Below are 24,479 nucleotides of genomic sequence, written 5' to 3'. Positions count from 1 at the left end.
TCATGGTCAAAATCTTGCTTTTTGCAATACTAATCTTCATTCCAAAATTTCTTATCTCCTCATTCCATAAATCAACTTGTATCTGTACTTCCTCTTAATTATTTTAGAATTTTAAACTTTAACTAGTAGTATTTCTTGTAATATTTTCTTTCCAGGGATTTGCTTGTTGTACGGTTGTTGTTGTTGTTGTTGTTGTTGTTGTTGTTGTTGTTGTTGTTGTTGTAGGGTAATTATGTTTTTAACTTTACTTTATTATTGTTGTAATGTTAAGCTGGTAGTAAGCTCAACCTATAATATTGTAAGCCGTAGTGTCAAGTACTAGCAATACTTAAGTTGTATATGAAATTTTATACAATGATGCTGGATTTAAAATGTTAAACTAGTAGTATTTTTTGTAATATTTTATTTTTCTGTGGAATTACTAGTTGTACTGGAAATAATTAAGTTGTGTATGAAACTGTATATGATGATGCTGGATTTAGAATGTTAAACTAGTAGTACCTTTCTTGTAATTTTTTTCCCCATGGAATTGCTTTTTGTACTCATGTTGTTGTAGTTGTTGGGTAGTTATGTTTTTAACTTTCCTTTATTATCACTTGTAGTGTTAAGTTAGTAGTAAATTCAACATATAGTATTGTAAGCTGTAGTGTTAAGTACCGGTACTGGAAATACTTAGGTTATGTGTGAATTGGTATATAATGACGCTGGATTTAGAAAGTTAAACTAGTAGTATTTCTTGTCATATTCTCTTTCCATGGAAGTGCTTGTTGTACTCTTATTATTGTTGTTGTTGTTGTAGGGTAATTATGGTTTAACTTCACTTTATTATCACTTATAATGTTAAACTAGTAGTATTATTGGCACACACTATCTGGATGCATTTACACCCTAGTGCTGAATCAGTTGACCTCGGCAGTCTTCGAGATTCATACTGGCAACCTTTGAAACACAAACTATGAATCGCTTAAGCATCGTTGTGCAACATCTGGTGTACACTTTACGTACTAGTACTGTTGTTGATTACACAGCAAAGCCAAACTATAGAATTCATGCTCGGAACAAGATTCGCATCAAGAAATGTTATATAATGTTATATAATGTTATATAATGTTATATAATGTGTGTGTGTGACACAGTTGTTGGCTTAAGATAATAACAATTTAGAAACTTCATATTGATCGATCATATTCTCGATTCAATTCAGATTTCATTTTCATTCAGTTGGCAGCACTACAGGAACTGGGACAGCTCCCTCCTTACTCCTCATCCCCGTACACAAATGCATCCAGATAAAGTGTGCCGATAATAAGCTCAACCTATAGTATTATAAGCTGTAGTTTTAAGTACTGGAAATACTTAAGTTGTGTGTTGAATTTGTAACTGATGATGCTGAATTTAAAATGTTAAACTAGTAGTATTTCTTGTAACATTTTCTTTCAATGGAATTGCTTGTTGTACTCTTGTTTGTTTGTTTGTTTGTTTGTTTGTTTGTTAATTATGTTAACTTTACTTTATTATTACACTACTGTAAGTGACCATTGTCACCAGGATATTTTCCACTTGCAGTGTATTTGTTAATAATAATAATAATAATAATAATAATAATAATAATAATAATAATAATAATAATAATAATAATAATAATAATAATAATAATAATAATAATAATAATAATAATAATAAACGACTATGTCATCAGCAAAAAGAATAGACTTTACTTGCTCGCCCAACATCTTCTCGTTGACATTATGTAGAATTCTACCCATGATGATAATGATGATGATGATGATGATGATGATGATGATAATGATGTAACAGGTTAGATCATTGCAGACCATTATTTAAGAGACTAAGGATACTTCCAGTACCAAGTATATACATCATGCAATGCATTCTACACGTGAAAAAAAATATTGATCACTTCAGAAAGAATTTTGACAATCACAATTACCAGACGCGAACAAGAAATAATATTTTTATCGAACACAAGAGTAAAACCATTGCCTTGAGACATGTAGACTCTGTTGGAATCAGATTGTATAATAAGCTTCCAAATACGATTAAAGATATTAGTCCCATCAGTTCATTTACCACAGCTTTAAAAAATCTCCTGCTGAGTAGCTGCTTCTACAGTACAGAAGAATACATGATGAAGTGCTGGTAATGATGCTACTACTTATTAACTTGTAATCTAGTATATAGCCTTAAAAATATGTTAATGTCACATTGACTATGTTCACATTATTAACACCACACCAATATATTTTTATTTTGTCTTGTAAATATTGGTTATTAATATTATTTAAAAAAATTAAGATGTGCTGTCCTAACATTGAGGTATGTGGTGTTTCTGTTCTTCTTCTTTTTCAAAATGTTCATTGTTGTGCATATATTATTGTTAGTATTAGGAAATCACTTGACAACTCCTATACTGTTGGCATATTTCAAAATATGTAATTGTACAGTCTATGGAAGCTAAATAAATGAATGAATGAATGAATGAATGAAGAGTAAGGGAGACAATACTGGTACACTTCCCTGTCTTAAGCATGTCTCAACTCTGAACCATTCAGTTTGACCCACTTTGGTTCTAATACAGCTTTTGCAATTTTGATACAATGCTATTACCATCTGCATTGTTTCATTACCAATCTGTGCCTGTGTCAATGTTTTCCATACCAAATTCCTTGGGACACAGTCATATGTCTGTACAATGTCTAGAAACATTACTACCATGTCCTTTCCATATTAGGAATATCTTTCCATCATTTAAAGCAATGTAAATATTGGGTCAAATGTGGACCTGCCTCTTCTGAATCCATACTGGTGTTCTGCCAATTTTCCCTCTCCTCTGCCTCTTATTTGTTGATCCAAGAATCTTTCAAGCTGTATGAGGTTCATTTCTTTTCCTCTCAAGATGGCTGCCAAATGCAAGATCTAGTATGGTGTAAGAGCATCAAATATCTATATATAAGGGGAACTGTGCTTTGTTAGTGGCTTCCTGGCAGTATTTATGACACTGTGGCATGTATTTACTGTATGTGACTGTTGTCTAGTGAATTTGTGATCATTTGTTATTGTTTTTTTAATGTAAGGCAATAGTCATCTTGTTTTACCCTCAATCCGTAGAAAACATTACTAAGAGAGACACTCAATATATTTATTTATTTATTTACTGTATTTGCGTTTGCCCTAAGTGTCAGCCATTTTGTTCTATCTGCCATCAGTGCCATGGAAACTATGACAAAGATGGAAACTATGCATGCTCTTATCGACGTTGCCAAGGAGTTGGAGTCTACACCTGTTGGCACCATTACAATGGACGTATTTTGGACAGATAGATATTACTACCGTAATCTTTAGGAACTGGTCCTCCAGGTTGGGGGCTGGGCGTGGGGCCAACACCTCCACAACATAAAAAAAAATTGTTATGAAATGCAAAACTATAGCCTCGGATTCAAAACGGGACAATAATGATGACTGGAAAGTCAATGGTTAATGAGAGAAGGACACGAAACAATCACAGGCTGAAGTGTGGCACTTGGATAAGATCACTGTACACTCCTGGAGCGGTTAAGGTGTTGGATGAAGAACTGAATGGTATAATCTAGACATAGTGGCACTGCAAGAGATGAGATGGCCTGGAGAAGGGATGCATAGAGATAAATTCTATAGCTACTTCTATAGTGGAAATGCAGAAGGCAAACATCAATTTGGAGTTGGTTTTGCAGTAGCCAATAGAATGAGAGGGGACATTATGGACTTCAAGGCAATCAATGAAAGGATATGCTGGTTAAGAATAAAAGGAAAGTTTTACAACCTAACAATCATTCCATGTACCTACCTTGCTGTTGGCCATGGGAAACAACATACCAAGAGTGAAGAGTCCAAGTTGTGCTCCGTATGTGATGCTTCCGAGACTGACTGTCATCTGGAAACATGAAGATGAGTTTATTTATATTTGTTGTTATTGGTTCATTTTTGAAAGTGAGGACATCTTATTTCATCATCTATAGACATTTTTATATATGTGAATGACATGTGTTATTGTGTATTCTGAGGAAGTGATGTTTGTTGTAATTGCTTTGAATGAGGGCCGACATATACTGTAGTACTGGTATGTATCCCAGTGTTTGAAATAAGGAATTATTGCAACCATATTGAGGACTGAGTGTAAAAACAGCCATAAAAAGAATACATTCATGGTAGCCATTAAAACAATGTGTTCAGGACAAGAAGTTATCATACCCCTACATAATGTATACCTCTATGGCTTGTAAGAAAAATAGTGATTGTGCAGGAGCACAACTAAATGATGTCTGTTCACTTGCATTGTTACCATAGCAGATACAAGCATTTATTTATTCATTCATTCACTCGTACAGTATTTCATTCACTCGATGACACTTTCTCTCCCTTTCACCCCCGTCCATGTGCACATAGAGATTTACATCTTTTTACATGGTTTGTAAATTGCATTAGAGGCAAGCCTTTTATTTTAGGTGGTAGTTCATTCCAGAGACTTGTGGAGCAGCCATAGTTACCAGAGTGGTAGGAGGTGGTACAGGCAAATGGAGGGACAAGATTAATGCCTCTGCAGACAGAGTGAAAGGACAGGGAAAGGCGGAAAAATGGGTCAAGGTTAATGGAGCCGGCAAGGGATTTTTGGAGGAAGATCTAGTCAGTTCTTTTGACAATGGTTTCTATTGAGGGGAGGTTAGCCGAATGAAGATGGGAGTGGTAAGTTATTAGCTTTTCTGCCCAATTCTGTATTTTCTGAAATTTGTTTAGATTTGTGACTGTGGTGGGACTCCAGGCAGGAAAACCATAGGTTAGTATGGATCTTACCATACTGAGGTAAGCTGTTTGTAGGGCCTCTGATTTGAAGCCTTTCAGGTTCCTGATAAGAAATTCCATGACTTTTATCGCTTTTTGCCTTGCCTCCTCTGCCTGCAGGTTCCATTTCAAATCCCTAGAAATAATCAATCCTAAAAGTTTGATATTTGCACACTGCAGTATTACATTCTTATTTAATTCATGTGTGTTCTCTATGCAGTTTCTTGATCTACTTATCCTAATATATTTACATTTATTTATGTTTAGCCCATTCACGGAACACTATACAGATAAATTTTGTAGGTCTGGTTGTAGTTTTTGACTGTCTTCTATTCTCTTTATACTTTTTACAGAACAGTGTCATCTGCATATTGTGCCATATGACAAATACGACATACGGTAGCGGACCAATCACAGAACCTTGAACTACTCCTGATGTCACTTTGACAGGTTGTGATCGGCCCCCTCCGTATACCACACACTGTGTCGACCTTTCAAGAAGGACCTCGCCTACATTAATAATCTGCTTTGTATAATGAGCTGGTATAGCTTTAACAGAAGCCATTCATGCAGCACTTCGTTGAAGGCTTTCTCCAGTCAAGTGACAGGCAGTCTACCTGAATCACATCTGGGTGATCCAAGTAACACTGCCAGTCATCAACGACTTTCGTTAAGAAGGTTGCACAAGAACTCCCCGGGAGGAATCCATGCTGAGTATAGCCGATCAGGTTTTCTTCCCTTAAAAATTCAAACACGTTCCTTCCTACTAATTGCTCCATACTTTTACAGTTGAGCAATGTTCTTGCCACTGGCCTATAATAATTAATGTTATCTCTTCCTCCACTTTTGAAAATTGGTACTACGTTTGCACACTTCCATTCACTGGGTACACAGCCACTCTTAATTGATTAGTTGAACAGGGTGCACAATGAGGGGCTAATGCTTCAGTGCACTGGACTAAAATAATTGCAGGTATGTTGTCCAGCCCAGAAGCAGCACGTGGTCGAGTCTTTTGAAGGCTGTTAATTACCTCGTACTCCATGAAGTAAAGGTCGGAGAGGGAGAGGGGTGATGGTTTAGCTGTGTCTGGGTACATATTTGTACTTTTCCCTGACTCATTAAAGTTCCCTTTAAATTTCTCCCTGAATGCTGTGGCAATGGCCTTGGGGGAGGTAACAGTTGTCCCATTAGAGTAGAATGCACTTGGTGCTGAGTTGCCATGTTTTCTATTCAGGAATTTCCACATGTCTTTGCTGTTGCCACTTATCTTGTTTATCTGTTTTTTGTATTCTTCACGAATGAGTTGCTTGGTTGTATTCCTCATGCATTTATATTTGTCCCACATAAGATCACTTGTTTCCTTTTGCGTATAATTTAATTATTTCTTTTGTGATCCATGGAGAGTTTCTCTTGGTACTGATTTTCACTTTAGGCACTGCTGTGTCAACACAGTGAAAGGAACTTTCTTGCCATCTAGACCACACCGAATTGATGTGTCCCCAAAGTTTAAAGATAGAGGGGTGGGTAGATGTTTTCTGAGAAGGTATGATAGTAGTTCCCAGTCAGCTTTTCTGTAGTTACAGACTTCTCTATTACACATTTTTACTGATGGTTTCTTGTATTTTAGGGTGGCTATAACTGCTAAGTGGTCGGAGAAGCTGGGGATGACTTGTGTCTTCAGTACTGAGGATGGTAGGTTAGTAAGGAATAAATGTAGTGTGGATCTAGAGGTTTTCGTTATACGGGTTGCTTCAGTAATTAATTGGTCAAGGAACAGATCATAGAATGCTGTAAGGAAAGTTTCTGCTAATGGATTGATGGGAATAGGTGGGAGGTGAGGACGATTATGCTGCCCATCAACTTCCAAGATAAAATCCCCAGTTATGTATATATCTTTATATATCGGTGTTGGATATTTTGTACATGGTTTAGAGAGAGTAATAATTCCTCATTGATGTCGCTGGGGGACTTTGAAGCTCAGTACATGGAATCCAAAAGAAACTTGTTTCCAGCGCACGTTAATCCACCCATACAACTTCTGCCTCAAGTTCCAGCTGCTGGAGGTGCACAGGGTTGAATTCTGGTTTTATTGCAATAAGTTTCTGTCTACCTGAGGTCCATGATCAATATTTCCTACATACTGTGTATGACTGAGGTATCACCTCTGTGTCATAGATTGAAAAATGTAGCCAGGATTGACTAACACGCACAATTGAGGGGTCTAAAGAGGCAAGAGTGGCCTGGATTACCTGTTTTCGCTTCACACATTTCAGGCTCCAAGCATTAAATGAAAACACCGTAACTGTCCTGTTACCTGCAGTCCAATGTTCTGAATTGCTGGAATCACTATTTACACTGCTTGACGTCGTGTTAAAATAAAGATTTTGAGAATTTAAGAAAACTACATTTCCAACATGACCCTGTCTGTACCCCTGAGTTAATTTTCTTAAGTATCGATGTATTAATTTTTGCACATATTCTGTGAACTGGCGAATGACAAGATGTACATATCACAAATAACTGATTCATACGACCTTTAGAATTACACACTTTGCACAGGTGGTTGAATGAGACTCCTGAGTTTGGTCCTGGGTTCAATTCCACGTCTTCACTAGGAGCAACGGAAAGTATCAAAGTGGAGTAATGATGCGGGTGGTTTGGCAACATTGCTCCCCTCCAGGTGCTCTCTACCCGTTCCTGCGGTAGACCATAGAACTTCTCTTCCACACCACATCCAAGAATTAATTTCACTTTTAGATACCACTAACAAGAGTTCTTTAATTTTTAAATCCATGCACAATTCTCAGTTTGTCAAGGAGGCTTTGATAATATTTTAATAGAAGTTATTACATTCTTTACCATTAAAAACATGGCACAAACTCAGAGAACTCGTATATCTAAAGAGTTGCTTGCTGTCATCTTGTGTTGAACAGCGATTTGTGGCAAGTGTATGGGTGCACAAAAGAGTGCACTTGGGTCAAACAATGGCCCATTTTATGAGTACATTTCGGTAACAGTTTAAGAAGACCCCTCTATGGAAATCAAAGCTACTGGATTGGGAGAAACCTGTGTTCCTTCTTGGGTTGGTTAAAGACAAGTCACACTTGGAAATCTGTGAAGTGGTAATCCCTTCCATTGAGCATTCTCAATCAATCAATCAATCAATCAATCAATCAATCAATCAATCAATCAATCAATCAATCAATCAATCAATCAATCAATCAATCAATCAATCAATCAATCAATCAATGCATTTAGGATAGTCACCCAGGTGGCAGATTCCCTATCTGTTGTTTTTCTAGACTTTTCTTACATGATTCCAAAGAAATTGGAAGTTTATTGAACATCTCCCTTGGTAAGTTATTCCAATCCCTAACTCCCCTCCCTTTAAACAATATTTGCCACAATTTATCCTCTTGAATTCCAGTTTTATCTTCATATTGTGATCTTTCCTACTTTTAAAGACACCACTCAAACTTATTCGTCTACTGATGTCATTCCATGCCATCTCTCCACTGACAGCTCAGAACATACCACTTAGTCGAGCAGCTCATCTTCTCTCCCAAATCTACCCAGCCCAAACTTTGCAATATTTCTGTAACGCTACTCCTTTGTCAGAAATCACCCAGAACAAATCGAACTGCTTTTCTATGGATTTTTTTCCAGTTCTGAATCAAGTAATCCTGGTGAGAGTCCCATACACTGGAACCATACTTCAGTTGGGGTCTTACCAGAAACTTATATGCCCTCTCCTTTACATTTTTACTACAACCCCTAAATACCCTCATAACCATGTGCAAAGATCTGTACCCTTTATTTACAATCATGTTTATGTGATTGCCAGAATGAAGATCTTTCCTTGTGTTAACACATAGGTACTTACAATGATACCCAAAAGGAACTTTCACCCCATCAATGCAGTAATTAAAACTGAGAGGAATTTTCCTATTAGTGAAACTCACAACCTGACTTTTAACACCATTTATCTTCATACCATTGCCTTCTGTCCATCTCACATCATTATCGAGTCATTTTGCAGTTGTTCACTATCTTGTAACTTATTTATTACTCTGTACAGAATAACATCATCTGCAAGAAGCCTTATCTCTGATTCCATTTCTTTACTCATATCATTGATATATAAGAAAACATAAAGGTCCAATAATACTGCCTTGATGAATTCCCCTCTTAATTATTACAGGGTCAGATAAAGCTTCGCCTACTCTAATTCTCTGAGTACTATTTTCTAGAAATATAGCCACCCATTCAGTCACTCTTTCTTCTAGTCCAATTGCACTCATTTCTGCCAGTAGTCTCCCATGATCTACCCTATCAAATGCCTTAGATAGGTCAATCGCAATACAGTCCATTTGACCTTCTGAATCCAGGACACTGGTATATCTTGCTGAAATCCTACAAGTTAAGCTTCAGTGGAATAACCTCTCCTAAACCCAAACTGCCTTCTGTCAAACCAAACATGTCTAATATAATCAGAAAGAATGCTTTCCCAAAGCTTACATGCAATGCATGTCAAACTGATTGCCCTGTAATTTTCAGCTTTATGTCTGTCACCCTTTCCTTTATACACAGAGGCTACTATAGCAATTTTCCATTCATTTGGTATAGCTCCGTCATGCAAATAATAATCAAATAAGTACTTCAGATATGGTACTATATCCCAATTGTCTTTATCCCCATTGTCTTTAGTATATCCCTCGAAACCTTATCAATTCCAGCTGCTTTTCTAATTTTCAACTTTTGTATCTTACTGTAAATGTCATTGTTATCATAGGTAAATTTTAATACTTCTTTAGTATTAGTCACCTCCTCTATCTGGAAATCATCCTTGTAACCAACAATCTTAACATACTGCTGACTGAATACTTCTGCCTTTTGTAGATCCTTGAACCCACTATCTTCTGAATACTGGATACTGACTGCACTTAAGCGACTGCAGCTATCGAGCTTGGTGATTTCATGAATGAATGTGATATATAATCAATATAACATCTTAGGCTTTGATGATGAGTGTCATGATGAACACATCCAGATTTATAGGCTGTCGTCCAATGGAGTTACTAGCTCCCAGTGTTTCACTAGATACTCCAGATACTGTGCCCCTATTGTAACATTGAGTGGACCTTGACAATGCCAGGTGCAGTATCTGAAATATTAGGAGCTGGGAACCCAATTGGACCATGGCCTACAAGTCTAAAACATTTTCTTCTTTATTCAGTCAAAGGTGCCAATATTAGGCTATAATGTTGGTGTTTTCTCTTTCAATTATATTGTGGTATTTATCTTGTTAGTTACCTGGATAACAGAACCAAGTTTTTCAACCACGAACGCCATGGCAACACATAGGATCCCGAGGACGAGGACAGTAATTTTCATTATGAGACTGGCATACTTCTCCCGTATTCTACAAGGCAGGCACAGAGACAAGAAGTCCTCAAAAATGGTACCTGACAGTGTGTTGAGACAGGTAGACATTGTACTGAAATGATAAAAGTTATTGCAGAGATTTTAGTCACTTATCATCATTAATCCTTGGATATAATTCCATACAAAACACATAATTGATATATATAAATAAAAAGTACTGAGTTGTAAATAATGAGTTAAAACTAATTTTCAATTTAATGGCTGTTCAGAGGCCCGGAGATGGTTGAGTGGGAGGGAGAATTGCATGATTGGCTGATCCTTGGCAGGTTCGAATCATCTTGGCTGTTGGCAGATCAATTTCCTTATAGCTTCTAGCATATTCAAAAGGGACCTGGCTTGCGTCTGCATTACTTGTGATAAGAGTACCATTACATGAGGAAGGCCAACAAAATGTGCTGTTTGTCATAATGAATCTGAGTAAGAATTTCATGAACACATATGTTGCAAGTTATCGCAGGGCAGGTACATCGTACACAACTGTCTTTCAGAAAAACTTTATTGAAAGAATCTACCATATGAGAGCACTGTTCAGGTGCTATGAATATTCAGCATGTGCACTGCCATGCCTTACCTGTTGCTCATGAGGCAGCTAATAGTAATTTCATTTCTCATTGACAACCAATGTACAGGGTAATCATTAATGAAACAAGTGGACAAGGCCAAGATGGTGATGTGGCATATACAAAGAACATTGTATACACAGAAATACTCTTACAGAATGACACAACCACCCATAACCTGTATTATGAAAGAAGATAAGAAATAGCTGTCAAAGCAAGCTTGTTCAATGTAATAAAATGAGAGTATAATATTGTAAATAACAAATTAATAATAACAATAAAGCAAATAATGTAGTAGGTGTAACTTCCTGATCACTGCCACTGCTAATAATTATGGACTCTATTCCTTTCAATAGCCTCCTCTTCTTTATCACTCTTCCAAACAAAATCCAGAATTCTTTACCAAGGAAATTTTGTTATCCACCTCATCATCGAGTATGCATTCTCATTCCATAGCATCTTCTAATTCTCTTTCCACTTTCAACACGATACACTTCCAATTTTCTAGGGTCAATTCTCTGATGGCTTCAGTGGTGTTTTCATCCGCATTGAGAGTGAAAGTTTTGTTATTCTGTGTAACATGTCCCTGACTTGCCCCCACATCATTTCTATTGGATTAAACCAGCAGTGATCTGTGGAAACCTTATGATATCACAGCCAAGCTTTCTTATCAGTTCATCCATGTGGTATGCAGGTTTAGGCTTGTGCTCTCATATAACTTTGAGGAGGATTCCCTTCATCATACAAGTGTCACATGGGATGTTATGGTGGGAGAGTCATTCCAACATTTGTGGCTTTGTACTAAAAGTTGTTGGTGCCTTGTCTATCTGCACTGTGTGGTAAGGAACATTATCCATTACAATAACTCTGTGTTGAGGGATGCTGGGAAGCAATTATTCCTGGAACCAAAAACTGAATATGGTCCATGTCTTCATGGTTATCACTATTCTTTTTGACCTGATGAGCAGGAGTGCATTTTCAATAAAGCCATGTGATGACCCTACATGAAAGGTTATAAATCAATTTCCTTTTCCAGATGGCTCTTTCATTGTTCCTTGAATAGCATTGTTGGTCCAACCTGTAGATACTGTGTGGCCAGCATTGATCAAAGTTTCATCTGTCCACAGAATATCCATAATATTTTTGTCCTGAATTGCCTTTAAGAACAGACATCTCAATGCCACAATATCTACCCTCCCCATGATAACCTTTAATTAATAATATTATTTTCTTTACATCCCACTAACTACTTTTACAGTTTTCAGAGATGCTGAGGTGCCAGAATTTAGTCCCACAGGAGTTATTTTACATGCCAGTAGATGTACCGACATAAGGCTGACATATTTCAGCACCTGCAAATACCACGAGACCGAGCCAGGATCAAATCTGCTAAGTTGGGGTCAGAAAGCCAGCACCTCAACTGTCCGAGCCACTCATCCTGGCCATAATCACCTTTCCGCCATTAGTTTTCTTCTACTTAAACTCCAGGTCATGCAAAACTTTATTCACTGAAGAGAGGCTTCCTTTAAATAATTGCACTTCCATAAGTCAAAGAAGAAATTTGTGACATTAAAATAGTAGGTACCCATAGATATGCCGTCTAACTTCAGTTCATTGGAAGCTCTTTAAATTAGTGGCCACCCCTTCCCTCTGTTTCTTCTTTCATGGAGTTGAAAGTTTAGACAAGCCAGATTCATTTGAAAACTTCTTTTTTGTTACACTATACACAGTAGTTTCATTCATGCCAAGAGCTCTTGCAGTTTATTTCCTCACCTGAACGAAAATAATCAGAGCACATACTCTCCTCTTCCTGCTCCATAAAATTCATCACAGCACATACCATCTCCCTTGCCTGGCTACGAAGAGTCACACCGTAGTCTGAACTTGATCTCTGTCTCAGAGAATGGATTTTGTGCATCCTGCAACCATGTAGCATTGCCCTTTGCCCTTCTTACACAATGAAAATAACTGCACAATGATATGAATAAAATAAAGAAACTACTGGTATGTGTACACACATTTACAAGAAGTGCAATAACTCTAACTCTAGCCTATAAAAGAATAAGCTAATAAACATTTCACTTGGTACATGGGAGAATATTTTTGAATTCACAATGGTATTGCATGCACATCAATCAATCAATCAATCAATCAATCAATCAATCAATCAATCAATCAATCAATCAATCAATCAATCAATCAATCAATCAATCAATCAATCAATCAATCAATCAATCAATCAATCAATCAATCAATCAATCAGTGATTTAGGGCTGTTGCCCAGGTGACAGACTCCCTATCAGTTGTTTGCCTCATATTTACATTTATTTGCAATTGTTTACCTAGCTTTTTCTTAAATATTTTCAACAAACTCAGCCAAGAGAGGAAGAAACTGAATAAGGCCATATTGATTTGTCCCTTTCCATGACTAAGTTGCTACATTGCTCTCTGTTGTCATGGAAACAATTGCCTTGTTCACCTCCTCGCCTCACTGCACCACAAGTGAATCACGACTGTCATCATTCTTCTTTCATAATACAGAGTTTACAGTTTAGGCTGCTTTGCTGATTTTATTGAAGAACAAGTCTTAATACATTGTTTTCCTACCTCATTGTATAAGTTTATGTGTTCCCAATAAATTGGGGCATTACCCCAAGTTGAACGACCTGCATAAGCAGAAACGTATCAGGAAGAAGAAGAATAAGAAGAAGAAGAAGAAGAAGAAGAAGAAGACGACCTTAACAAGTCACTGGTAAGAGATCTTTCTTTAACTGTGGGTTTGCAATAGATTTCATGAGAAATTTATTAGAGAATAGGTTTTTTCCTATTTTGCTTTACGTCGGTCGCACTGACACAGATAGGTCTTATGGCGACGATGGGATAAGAAAGGCCTGGGAATGGGAAGGAAGCGACCGTAGCCTTCATTAAGGTACAGCCCCAGCATTTTCCTGGTGTGAAAATGAGAAACCACAGAAAATGATCTTCAGGGCTGCCAACAGTGGAATTCAAACACACTATCTCCCAGATGCAAGCTCACAGTTGTGCGACCCTATCTGCACAGCCAACTTGCCCGGTAAGAGAGAGAATCTATACTTGCAGGATAAATTCTGACATACAAGTGTCAAATTAAGTAATTTACAGAGAAATAGAAATTCAAAAATATTATAGGATATACAGAATGACAGGTCAGCGTGGAAAGAGGGAGCATTGGAAAGAAAAGACAAGGACAAGTAGGTGGGCTCTTTCCTCATAAATCCAAGTTCTTTTACTTCTATTTTTTTCTCAGCCCTCAACAAGCTCATTTCTGCTTTCCAGCTTCATCAGATGTGTGGACATCATTGACAGATCTTCAGTCTTGATGCAGGAAGTGTAAGATAAGGGGAAACCTGTGTTTATCTGGCTTTCTTTTTATACTCTATGTTCTCATTAATGGATGTTACTACCATGACTGTTTGGATAACCTCATTCCTTTCACAGTTAAGACATGTGAGACCCATGCCCATTGCATTGTGCACATATTCATGATGGAAAACTTGTTAATGTTTGATGGATCTCGATGAGTATTCATATCCAAATAGGGAAACTAGGCAGACAACATTGCTGTATGCTTTGGTCTTCAAGTGAATGGGTATGCTTTGGTCACAGAGGATACTTCTTCATTTCATTTAGGTGGTATTAAAAAAGGAACACGTGTTGGGATGGTGATGCCATTCTCATAGACCAGGAAGCCAAGGTACTTGAATTACCCAACTTTGTGGAGGTCCTCATCGTCAACTGCAATGTATCCATCTGCTGTTCTTGATGTTTAATCTCAATCTATTCTCTGCCACTTTAGCATTTCATACCTGCACCTATTCTTTGCCCAAAAGAAACTCATTAACATATAGGAATAGAATGAGATTCTGATTGGACATTGTACAGTGCTGCTGCAGAAGTGGTACAACAGCTGTGTACACTTTGGTGAAGTCATTAATCAAAATGCATACCAGATTAGCTTGGAAGAAACCTGGCTGAATGGCTTTTCAAGGTTTAATAGTGCTATGTAGACTGCCTTATTCTTCTCTTGGTGGCTGTCCACAAAGAACCTGGTGGCATGAATAGCATTTTCTCAAAACCACTCTGCCAGGTTGATTGGCTCAGACAGTTAAGGTGCTGGCTTTCTGAGCCCAAGTTGACAGGTTTGATCCTGGCTCAGTCCGGTGGTATTTGAAGGTACTCAAATACATTGGTCTCATATTGGTAGATTTACAGGCACGAAAACAAGAACTCCCACAGGACAAAATTCCAGCACCTCGGCATCTCCAAAAACCATAAAATGTAGTTAGTGTGATGTAAAACCAATAAAATCATCATCATCATCATTGCTGGAAAATAGCCCGATTGGTTTTGATTAGTAAATGTAAAACTGGGGGTTATGGACTTCTATGTATGTTGGATAGTGCTGGGAAAGGACTAGAGAAGCTTCTACAATCCAGAATACTTTCAGCAGTTCACCTACAGTAGCTGGGGATCTATTTGATTGTCAACATGAATTTCACAAGGGTCACTCAACTATTGATGTGGTCAGGGAAGTAGTGAACATAGCAGAAAGAGCACCATTGGGCAATCATTATTCTAGAAAAGTGACACTTCTTGTGACCTTAGATGTAAAGAACGCATTCGATTTGGCAAGATGGAGTGATATGTTGGAAGCGCTCCAAGAAACTTTTAAGTTGCCAGAGTATCTTATGTACATATTGAGAGACTATTTGAAAGATTGTACTTCAGTATATGATACAGAAGATGGTCAGAAAATAAAACGGTTCACAGCTGGTGTAGCACAAGGGTCTATTCTTGGAATATTATGTATGATGGACTATTACGGATAAAGATGCCAGAAGATGCGAGACTTGTAGGCTATGCTGATGATGCGGCTGCTCTGACAGTAGCCCATAATGTGGAGATGGCTCGACTTAAACTGAACCAGGTGATGCAGTAGATAAAAGAATGGATGATGAATCACAGATTGGAATTAGAAGATCATAAAATGGAAATAGTTCTTCTAACAAGGAAAAGGATTAATACTCTTGTGCATGTTCAAGTTGGGCAGATAGTCATTGAAACATCTAGTAGTGCAAAGTACTTATATATAATGCTTGATAGCAAGCTCACTTTCTGGGACCATATTCAGCGAGTAACAGATAAGGCAGCAAAATCAATGACTGCACTGAGTAGATTGATGAGTAAGGTCCGAAAATTTGGGCTGAATCTTTGAAGTTTGAAAAGTATTGGAAAAGAATGGTGGCAGTGCAGTGGAGAGCGGCTTTACCAATTGCATGTGCATGTCGCATGGTGTCCAAACCTGCAGTTCTCACAGTAGTAACAGTAGCTCCTATTGATTTATTAGCTTTAGAATGACGGGAGATTTGGTGTACTCAAGGAGAGCTGGCAAGGAAATGGGCAAAGAAACTAGCTCTTAGTCATAGAATGGAACAGTGGCAACAGAAATGGGAAGGTGATTTATGAGGGAAATAATACCATTATTATTATTATTATTATTATTATTATTATTATTATTATTATTATTATTATTATTATTATTATTATTATTATTATTATTATTATTATTATTATTATTATTATTATTATTGTACCGGGCGGTACACCTCCACGTCGCTAATTCAAACTTTGCGCCAGTTGAAACTCCCCTACTGGAGGAAGTCTGAACTTTATCTAAGGTGTTAATTTTCAAGTTTCTCAGAAGATGTCCCTACTTGGAAATTTTGAAGTTTCTGAACTGGGTCGTTTTCGATGTATTTTTGTTTTGCCTGTAGTAAGAAGTGTGAACTTTCTCTTCTAGAGGACACTACTGAAGAACTACAATGGTGCACCCTAGTGCGAAGTGAAAGAACTGTTTTTTGGACAAAATTTGAATTCATAAGTTTGTTCTTTGTTAAATTTCTTGCAGTCATGGTTTAAGTTTGCAATATTAACCCTTTCTTTCCCCTTGTTTTGAATTTAGCCAATCCCAAATTTCTTTAGTTAATTTATGACCAATTAGGTGTATCTTCCCCAAAGGGGATATGTTGCTTAACCCTAGCCAATAAAATGATTGTGGGCGGGTGTACTCATTCCTGAAACGCCTCGAACTTTCCGCGAGAGTATATAAACTGCTGATTTTCGGGTCTCCGCGCCACTCCAGTAACATCTTTTGGTGCGTAAAGTACATAGCAGGGGGCGGGAAGCGCCTCTTTCTTCGGGCAGCAGTTCAACAACAAGGTAATGGCCGTTTAATAACTTCTTTTCTTGCTAGCTCAGCAGTTTAACTCTCGGGGCAGGTCCGATGCTTTTCCACCACGTAACCTTTCCCTAAAATGTAAAGACTCTTAGTATCTATTCTCTCTTAAGCTGCATATTGGGATAGAGAGTGCTTAACCCTCTCGAGCTCCCACTCATATTGCATTGAGGTGAACTTATTTTTTTCTCAACCGTTTCTTCCTTAACGTAATGTAAATTGTTTCATTCTAAAGTCACCTCTTTAGTATGGGATTAGCCCTTGCAGTAACGGCCTAGTGCCAAGTAGGTTTTATATAAAATGTGTTAGGAGTGCAAGAACGCCTCATCTCAAGTTGGTATTTTAGAGGCCACGTAATTAACCTTTCCTTACTTAATAGGCCTCAGTAGGTTGGGTATTTTACCCCTGTTTTCGTGTCCATGGAGGACAACTTGAAAGTGGAATTTGGTGTGGCCTTTGATAGGCTTAAGGTTTGAGAGCGAGTGGCTCTTTCTTGAAAATTGAGTGTTGTATGCCTCGAGGAGGCTTTTCTGTGTAATTTAGAGCAAGTGCTCCTGGGCATGAATGGGGTTTTCTGCCCCTCTGTTAAAACTTGTTTTGGGGTAAAGTTGGGCTAGTTGCCCAAGAATTGCGAGTTCGGGGCTCGAAGCCCAAATCCTGTAAATACTGTAATTGTACTTTTGTTGCCTTGCTACTCTGTACCTGCCATGCTTGTTATTTCTTGATTTTGAAAAGAAAATATAACCTTGTTAAATATTATCTTAACTTTAATTTCGTATTTTGAGGCCCGTTCACCCCCGCACCTTCTTTCACCTCTGCTGTTCCACAGATACCTCGGAACAATTATTATTATTATTATTATTATTATTATTATTATTATTATTATTATTATTATTATTATTATTGTTACGGAGATATCCGTGGTAGGTAGAGGTGAAAGAAGGTGCGGGTGTGAATGGGTTTCAAGCTACGAATTTAACGTGCAATGTAAAATTAATTTAAAATTTAACTAGGTTATATTTTCTTTTCAAAAACAAGAGATACCAATCATAACAGGTACAGAGTAGCAAAAAAGTAGGTACAATATTACTGGATTCGGGCTCAGTGCCCTTACTTCATAACTCTTGGGCAATCAGCCCCGCCTTACTCCAAAAAAAAAAATTAGCCAAGGGGCAGAAAACCCCATTCATGCCCAGGAGCACTGGCTCCAAACATTACACATAAAGCCTGCACGAGGCATACAGAAACAAATTTCAAAGAGCGATCCGCTCTCAAAATTGTAAGCCTATCACAAGGCCACACCAGACTCTACCTTCAAGCTGTCCTCTAAGGACGTATTCACAGGGGTAAAATACCCAACCTACGGAGGTCTATTACATGAAAAGAAGGTTGATTACATGACCTCTAAAATAACAATTTGAGAGGAGGCGATCTTGCACTCCTAATACACTTTGTTTTTAAAACCTAACCTGGCTCTGGGCCGCTAACGCAAGGGCTAATCCCATACTACAGAGGTGACTTAGAGAAGAACACTTTACATTACATAAACGAAGAATAGTTTGAGAAAATAAGTTCACCTCAAAACAAATGTGAGTGGGAGCTCGAGAGGGATAGCACTCTCTATCCCAATATGTAGCTTTACAAGAAAAAGATGAAAAGAGTAATTACATTTTAGGAAAAGGTTACATGATGGAAATGCTTCGAACCCGCCGCGAGTGTTAAACTGCCGACCTAGCAAGAAAAGAAGTTATTAATAGGCCATTACCTGGTGTTGAACGGCTGAAGAAGAAAGAGGCGCTTCCCGCCTCCTGCTATGTACTTAATACACTGAAAGATGGAACAGAAGTCGCCCGGAGACCCCAAAATCAGCAGTTTAAATACTCTCGCGGAAGTTTCTAGGCGTTAGGGGAATGAAAACACCCGCCCACAATGTTTTTATTGGATAGGACCCCGCAACAGATACAAGTTGGGGGAAGATACACCAGATTAGTCAGAAATTACTAAAAGAAATTCGGGATTGGATAAATCTAAAACAAGGGGAAAAAGAGGGGTATACAGCCAACTTAAACAATAACAGAAAGAAATTTAGCAAAGAACAAACATTTGAAATAAAAATTTCTTCAACAAAATAGTTCTTTGACTCCGCACTAGGTTGCACTATTGTTGATCTTCAGTAGTGTCCTCTAGAAGAGAAAGTTCACACTTCTTACTTCAAGCGAAACAAAAACACATCAAAAGTGACACAGTTCAAAAACTCAAAATGTTCCACGTGGTGACATCTTCTGAGAAAGTAGAGAATTAATAGAATAGATAAAGTTCAACCTTCCTCCAGAAGAGGAGTTTCAACTGGCGCAACTTTTAAATAAACGGTGTAGAGGTGTACCGCCCGGTACAGACCTCCCCCCCCAAAAGTTCCTCCAGGGGTGACACATGAAATCAGTTTGAAACAAAGTCCAAGTAATGATGTTGATACGAAGATAGATAGCAGAAGCATTTACAAGATTTCTTAATTCAGTTTCAAAATGTTGTTGTTGCAGATGAATGAAAGTCTTTATGTTTGTAGAATTTGAATTTCTGAAGATAAACTTTTAATGCTTAAAGGTGAAGAAAAATTTTGCAATGTCCACCAAATATTGTTGTTGAATTCCCAAGTGTAGTTATTGCTTATGGTGACTGTCCATGTAGTTGATGTAGATTGAGTCGGATGGCCAGACCGGCCGTTGCAGCTTGCGTCCAACGGAGGCCGCTCGGACCCCTCAAGTACCCTGAGATACCGCTCGCCCGCACTATGAGGGGAGCAGAGGTGTTGAAGTACGCCGCGCCCGCGGTGAACAGATACAGGCTGCGGGCATGTAGCAGGTCGTGCGCCGCACATCAGCCTTGGCCGGGAGGAGAGCTCCGGCTCGCCGTGCACATGTTGTCCTCGCTGGAGAGGAGGGGGCCCATCCCCCTCCCCAGTCGCTGCACGGCGCTGCGCGGCTGCGGGGGCGCTGAAACATTAAAGCTAGGCGGCAGAATTGTGTTGGACAATCATCTTCTTTGAGGGTACAGGCTTGTGGAGAGGTTGAGGGGCCAGCGGCGTGTAGATATCCATGGCATTTACTATTATGAAGCCGCAGTGTAAGGTGGAGCAGGAGACGGGAGCGTGGTAATGGCCGTGGCAAGAACAGGATGGCAGTTTAACGGGTCGGGGCAGGTTTTACACAAGGCTTACATCTAAAACCAAAATATTACAGAAGGGGCAGAATGCCTTAAAAGTGAAACTCAAAAAAAAAATATATAACCTTCATATCCTTTCAAAATAATATGAAGCAAGTTAACACAGAAATTACACCGGTTTCACCTGGGACAGGTGAACTCTAAATATCCTCTCGGTGGCTGGATTACTTAGCAATAAGGTAACCGGCGTAAGAAAATCGAGAATGATACAAGGCCCATGAAATCTGGGGGCAAGCTTGCCCGCGGGAACAAAATTTTTGACCATAACCTGGTCACCTACCTTCAAAGTGGTGGGTCTCCGTCCACGATCATACCTTTCCCTAACCTTTTCATGAGACACTTTAAGATTGGCTTTAGCCTTCTTCCAAAGATCTTTAATGTTATCCGGATCTATTGTCTCGGGTAGAATGTCATTCAAAGACCAGAGGTTAGAGAGCGGCGAGTTGGGAACAAACTTGAACATCAAAGAAGCTGGAGTAAATTTGTGTGATTCATGAACCGCCGAATTCAAAGCAAAAGCTAACCAATGCAGGGACGTGTCCCACCTAGAATGATCTTCATGATGATAGGCAATAAGTGCGGACCTGAGATTACGGTTAACCCGTTCAGCCAGAGATGGTTGAGGGTAATAAGCAGATGTAGTTACATGAGAGATGGACAAGTCAAAACAGAATTTACGAAACAGATTTGATGTAAAAGCTTTAGCATTATCAGATACAATGTATTGGCACGGACCAAAAGAAGCAAAAATAGAATTTAGGCAAGTAATGGTGGACTGAGCGGTAGCCAGCTTAGTCGGAAATAACCAAGAAAATCTAGTAAAGCCATCTACGCACACAAAGATGAACTTGTTAGCATTACCCTTTGACTGGGGGAAGGGTCCTACATAATCGATATACAGGCGTTCCATGGGGCGCGACGCTTGATGCGAAGACAAAAGGCCTACCTTGGTGGACATGGTGGGTTTACTAAGCAAACAAGATTTACAAGCTTTTACAAGTTCACGGATTTCACCGTCCATACCTTTCCAAATGAACATTTCACGAATTTTTTCACGGGTTTTAAAGATTCCAAGATGCCCTCCTAATGGGGTCTCATGATAATACTTGAAGATCATAGGCACAAGAACCGCTGGCACGACAACCTTCATCATCTTATCATGCCTCGATGGGCAACATAAAACACCATTCCTCAGAACATAAGGGACGACATGTTCCCCAGAAGAAAGGGTTTCCATTATCGGACCCAGCGTCGGATCTTCACGTTGGTATTTCTCGATATCCCTAAAGAGCATGGGAGCATCGGTTAGGATGGCATTAACCTCGGATAGTATGGACTCGGAAGGTGATGAACTGTCGACCGGTTCATGGGTCTCGACCTCGTTTGAAAACATACGGCTGAGTCCATCAGCCACAACATTTTCGGTACCTCTGATATGTCTAACATCAAACTGGAAGGCGGAAATACGAATAGCCCAGCGGGCTATACGACCAGTACGACGCGGCCTACCTAAGACCCAGCTTAAGGCTTGATTATCTGTCTCCAAGTCGAATTTGACATGTTCCAGATAGAGACGGAACTTTTCTAAGGCAAATAAAACTGCCAAACCTTCAAGCTCATATATGGAGTACTTTGCTTCTTGAGCCGAGAGAGTCCTAGATGCATAGGCGATGGGGCGCCTCCCTAGTTCAGTCTCTTGAAGAAGGACTGCAGCTACCGCCAACGACGACGCGTCGGTTTGGACGATGAATTTCTTCGAGAAATCAGGCATAGCAAGTACAGGGGCATTACAGAGAGCTAATTTAAGGTCTTCAAAAGCGGCTTGTTGAGACGGTCCCCACTCGAATTTGATGCCTTTCCTACGGAGAAGGTTTAAGGGCGCCGCTCTATTAGCGAAGTTAGGAATAAACTTCCTGAAGAAATTCACCATGCCAATGAACCTGGCGATACCTTTAATGTCGTTGGGAGGTTTAAAATCACGGATGGCCTGTGTTCTAGAATGATCGACTGCTACACCATCAGGTGACACAATATGCCCTAGGAATGACATAGAGGGCTTAGCAAAGGCAACCTTGGACAACTTAACAGTTAACCCAGCCTTACGAAGGCGATTGAGAACTTCTCGCAAATGATCTAGATGTTCTTCAAAAGTCTCGGAAAATACGACGACATCATCCAAGTAGTGATATAAGTACTCAAATTTGATGTCGGAAAAGACCCTATCTAGTAGCCTAGTGAGCACAGCTGCCCCCGTGGGGAGCCCGAAAGGCATGCGGTTGTATTCATATAAATTCCAGTCCGTGGCAAACGCTGTAAGATGTTTAGACTCTTCGGCAAGGGGAATTTGATTATAGGCCTGATTCAAGTCCAAGATGGTGAAGAACTTGGCCTTACGAAACCATGAAAAGCAAGAATGAAGGTCGGGAAGGGGCACAGATTGCAACACCACCTTCCGATTGAGAGCCCTGTAATCAATGACAGGCCTGAAGCCTCCTTGGGGTTTCGGGACTAGAAAAATAGGCGAAGAATACGCTGACTTAGAGGGCCTAATAATACCATCCTTCAACATCTGATCGATGATTTCTTTCAGAGCCTTCATTTTAGGTGGAGATAGCCTATACGGTGGAAAACAGACAGGAATCGAATCCGTGAGCTCAATTTTGTATTCAATAAGGTCAGTAACACCAAGAGTATCAGAGAACACCTCGGGAAACGACTGACACAGTTTCCGAATACTATCAGCCTGCTCCTCAGGTAGATGTCTAAGGTCTAACAACATCTCATCCTGGGTAGGCGAAATAGATGAACATGATACAGAATTACACTTTAACAAGGGAATTCTACAATTGGACGCAAATTTGAATGTGCACGACCTACTCTGGAGATCGAGCACAAGACCAGTGTGAGAAATGAAGTCCGCTCCCAATATGATGGGGCAAGACAAACGCTTGGCCACAAACAATTTGATCTTCCATGTAAATTTAAAAACCCGAATTTTGACATGTAAGGAACCTAGAATTTCTAATGGAGATGAATTAGCCGAAACATATTTAACAGGAGATGAGTCATAGTCAGGGAGTTTACAAACAGATTTCAATTTAGAATACCAATCAGCCGAAATAATGGAACAAACACTGCCTGAATCTAAGAGAGCTGTTATAGGCTCGTTATTTAACTCAATCTTAAGAAAAGGAACAGGTGCGGGGGTATCCGCCGCAATCCTAAGACACTCTTTAGGGCATTCAAAAGATGAATTTGAAGGCTGGTCGTTCTCTGCATTTACAACCTGTTTACTAGGGGCTAAGTCTCGGGAAGATGGATTAGTCGGCTCAGCCGACGCCACTAGTCACTTTTTATTATTGGCATAGCTGGAATTTGCACCAGAAGTTGAGCAGGAGGAGGTGCTATTTGAGTTTGGGCAATTCTTGGCGATATGTGAGAAGGCCCCACACTTAAAACAGCCTTGTGATGACCCTGCTCCATTCCTTGTCCCACTTGACTTGATCAGAGGACACTTATTCCGCAGATGGTCAGGCGACCCGCAAGCATAACATTTACGGGGATTGACTGGTCGGCGAGGTGGAGGCCGAGTGTTACTAAAGGAAGGCGGGGGTTCTTTCGCGACACGCAAAGAATCGGCGTATCTAACTCCTTCCGCTGAGACGGCCAATGCTTCAAGTTCAGAGAAGGTTTGCGGACACGCCGCGAAACACAAATATGACCTGTAGGATGGCGAAATACCTTCTACAATAGCCTGCACAATCTGATCTTCAGGAAAGTGCAGAGCAAACACCCTAGTGTAGAATTTGATATCTTGAATGAAATCAGCCAAGTTTTCATCCAAGCGCTGTACACGGTAATAGTACTTCTGAATCAGGGAGGACCTGGCCCTAGCCGGGATGAAGTTAGCTAGCAAATGGGCATGGAAATCCTCAATAGATGATTGCTCGGCAATGGCTCTTACGATTTTATCAGAGAGAATACCAATAGCATACGGATAGATAATTTGCAAAATTTGACATGGCGAAAGAGAAAACACAAGGGCATGATCCTGAAATTCCACTAGAAATCTTAAAAATGAAATTACGTCACTGGTGGTATTAACGGAAAACTTAGAGATACCTCTAAGCAACATTGCCAATGGA

The 24,479-nt window shown here is 39.3% G+C and overlaps 1 protein-coding gene across 1 annotated transcript in view; it reads right to left on the bottom strand.

Annotated features, from left to right (window-relative positions):
• The window catches only part of LOC136857165 (sodium-coupled monocarboxylate transporter 1), a 116,280-nt gene that overhangs the window by 14,360 nt on the left and 77,441 nt on the right, over positions 1-24,479 (bottom strand). The window contains exons 11-12 of the mRNA XM_067135596.2: positions 10,150-10,333; positions 3,845-3,931 (exon numbers count right to left, since the gene is read on the bottom strand). Coding sequence (XP_066991697.2) covers positions 3,845-3,931; positions 10,150-10,333 — 271 coding nt within the window. The remainder of the gene's footprint in view (positions 1-3,844; positions 3,932-10,149; positions 10,334-24,479) is intronic.

The sequence above is a fragment of the Anabrus simplex genome, chromosome 1 (genome assembly GCF_040414725.1).
Source record: "Anabrus simplex isolate iqAnaSimp1 chromosome 1, ASM4041472v1, whole genome shotgun sequence".
Lineage (NCBI taxonomy): Eukaryota > Metazoa > Arthropoda > Insecta > Orthoptera > Tettigoniidae > Anabrus > Anabrus simplex.
Note: the sequence above shows the minus strand (reverse complement) of the source record. Positions and strands in the feature narration are given on the sequence as shown.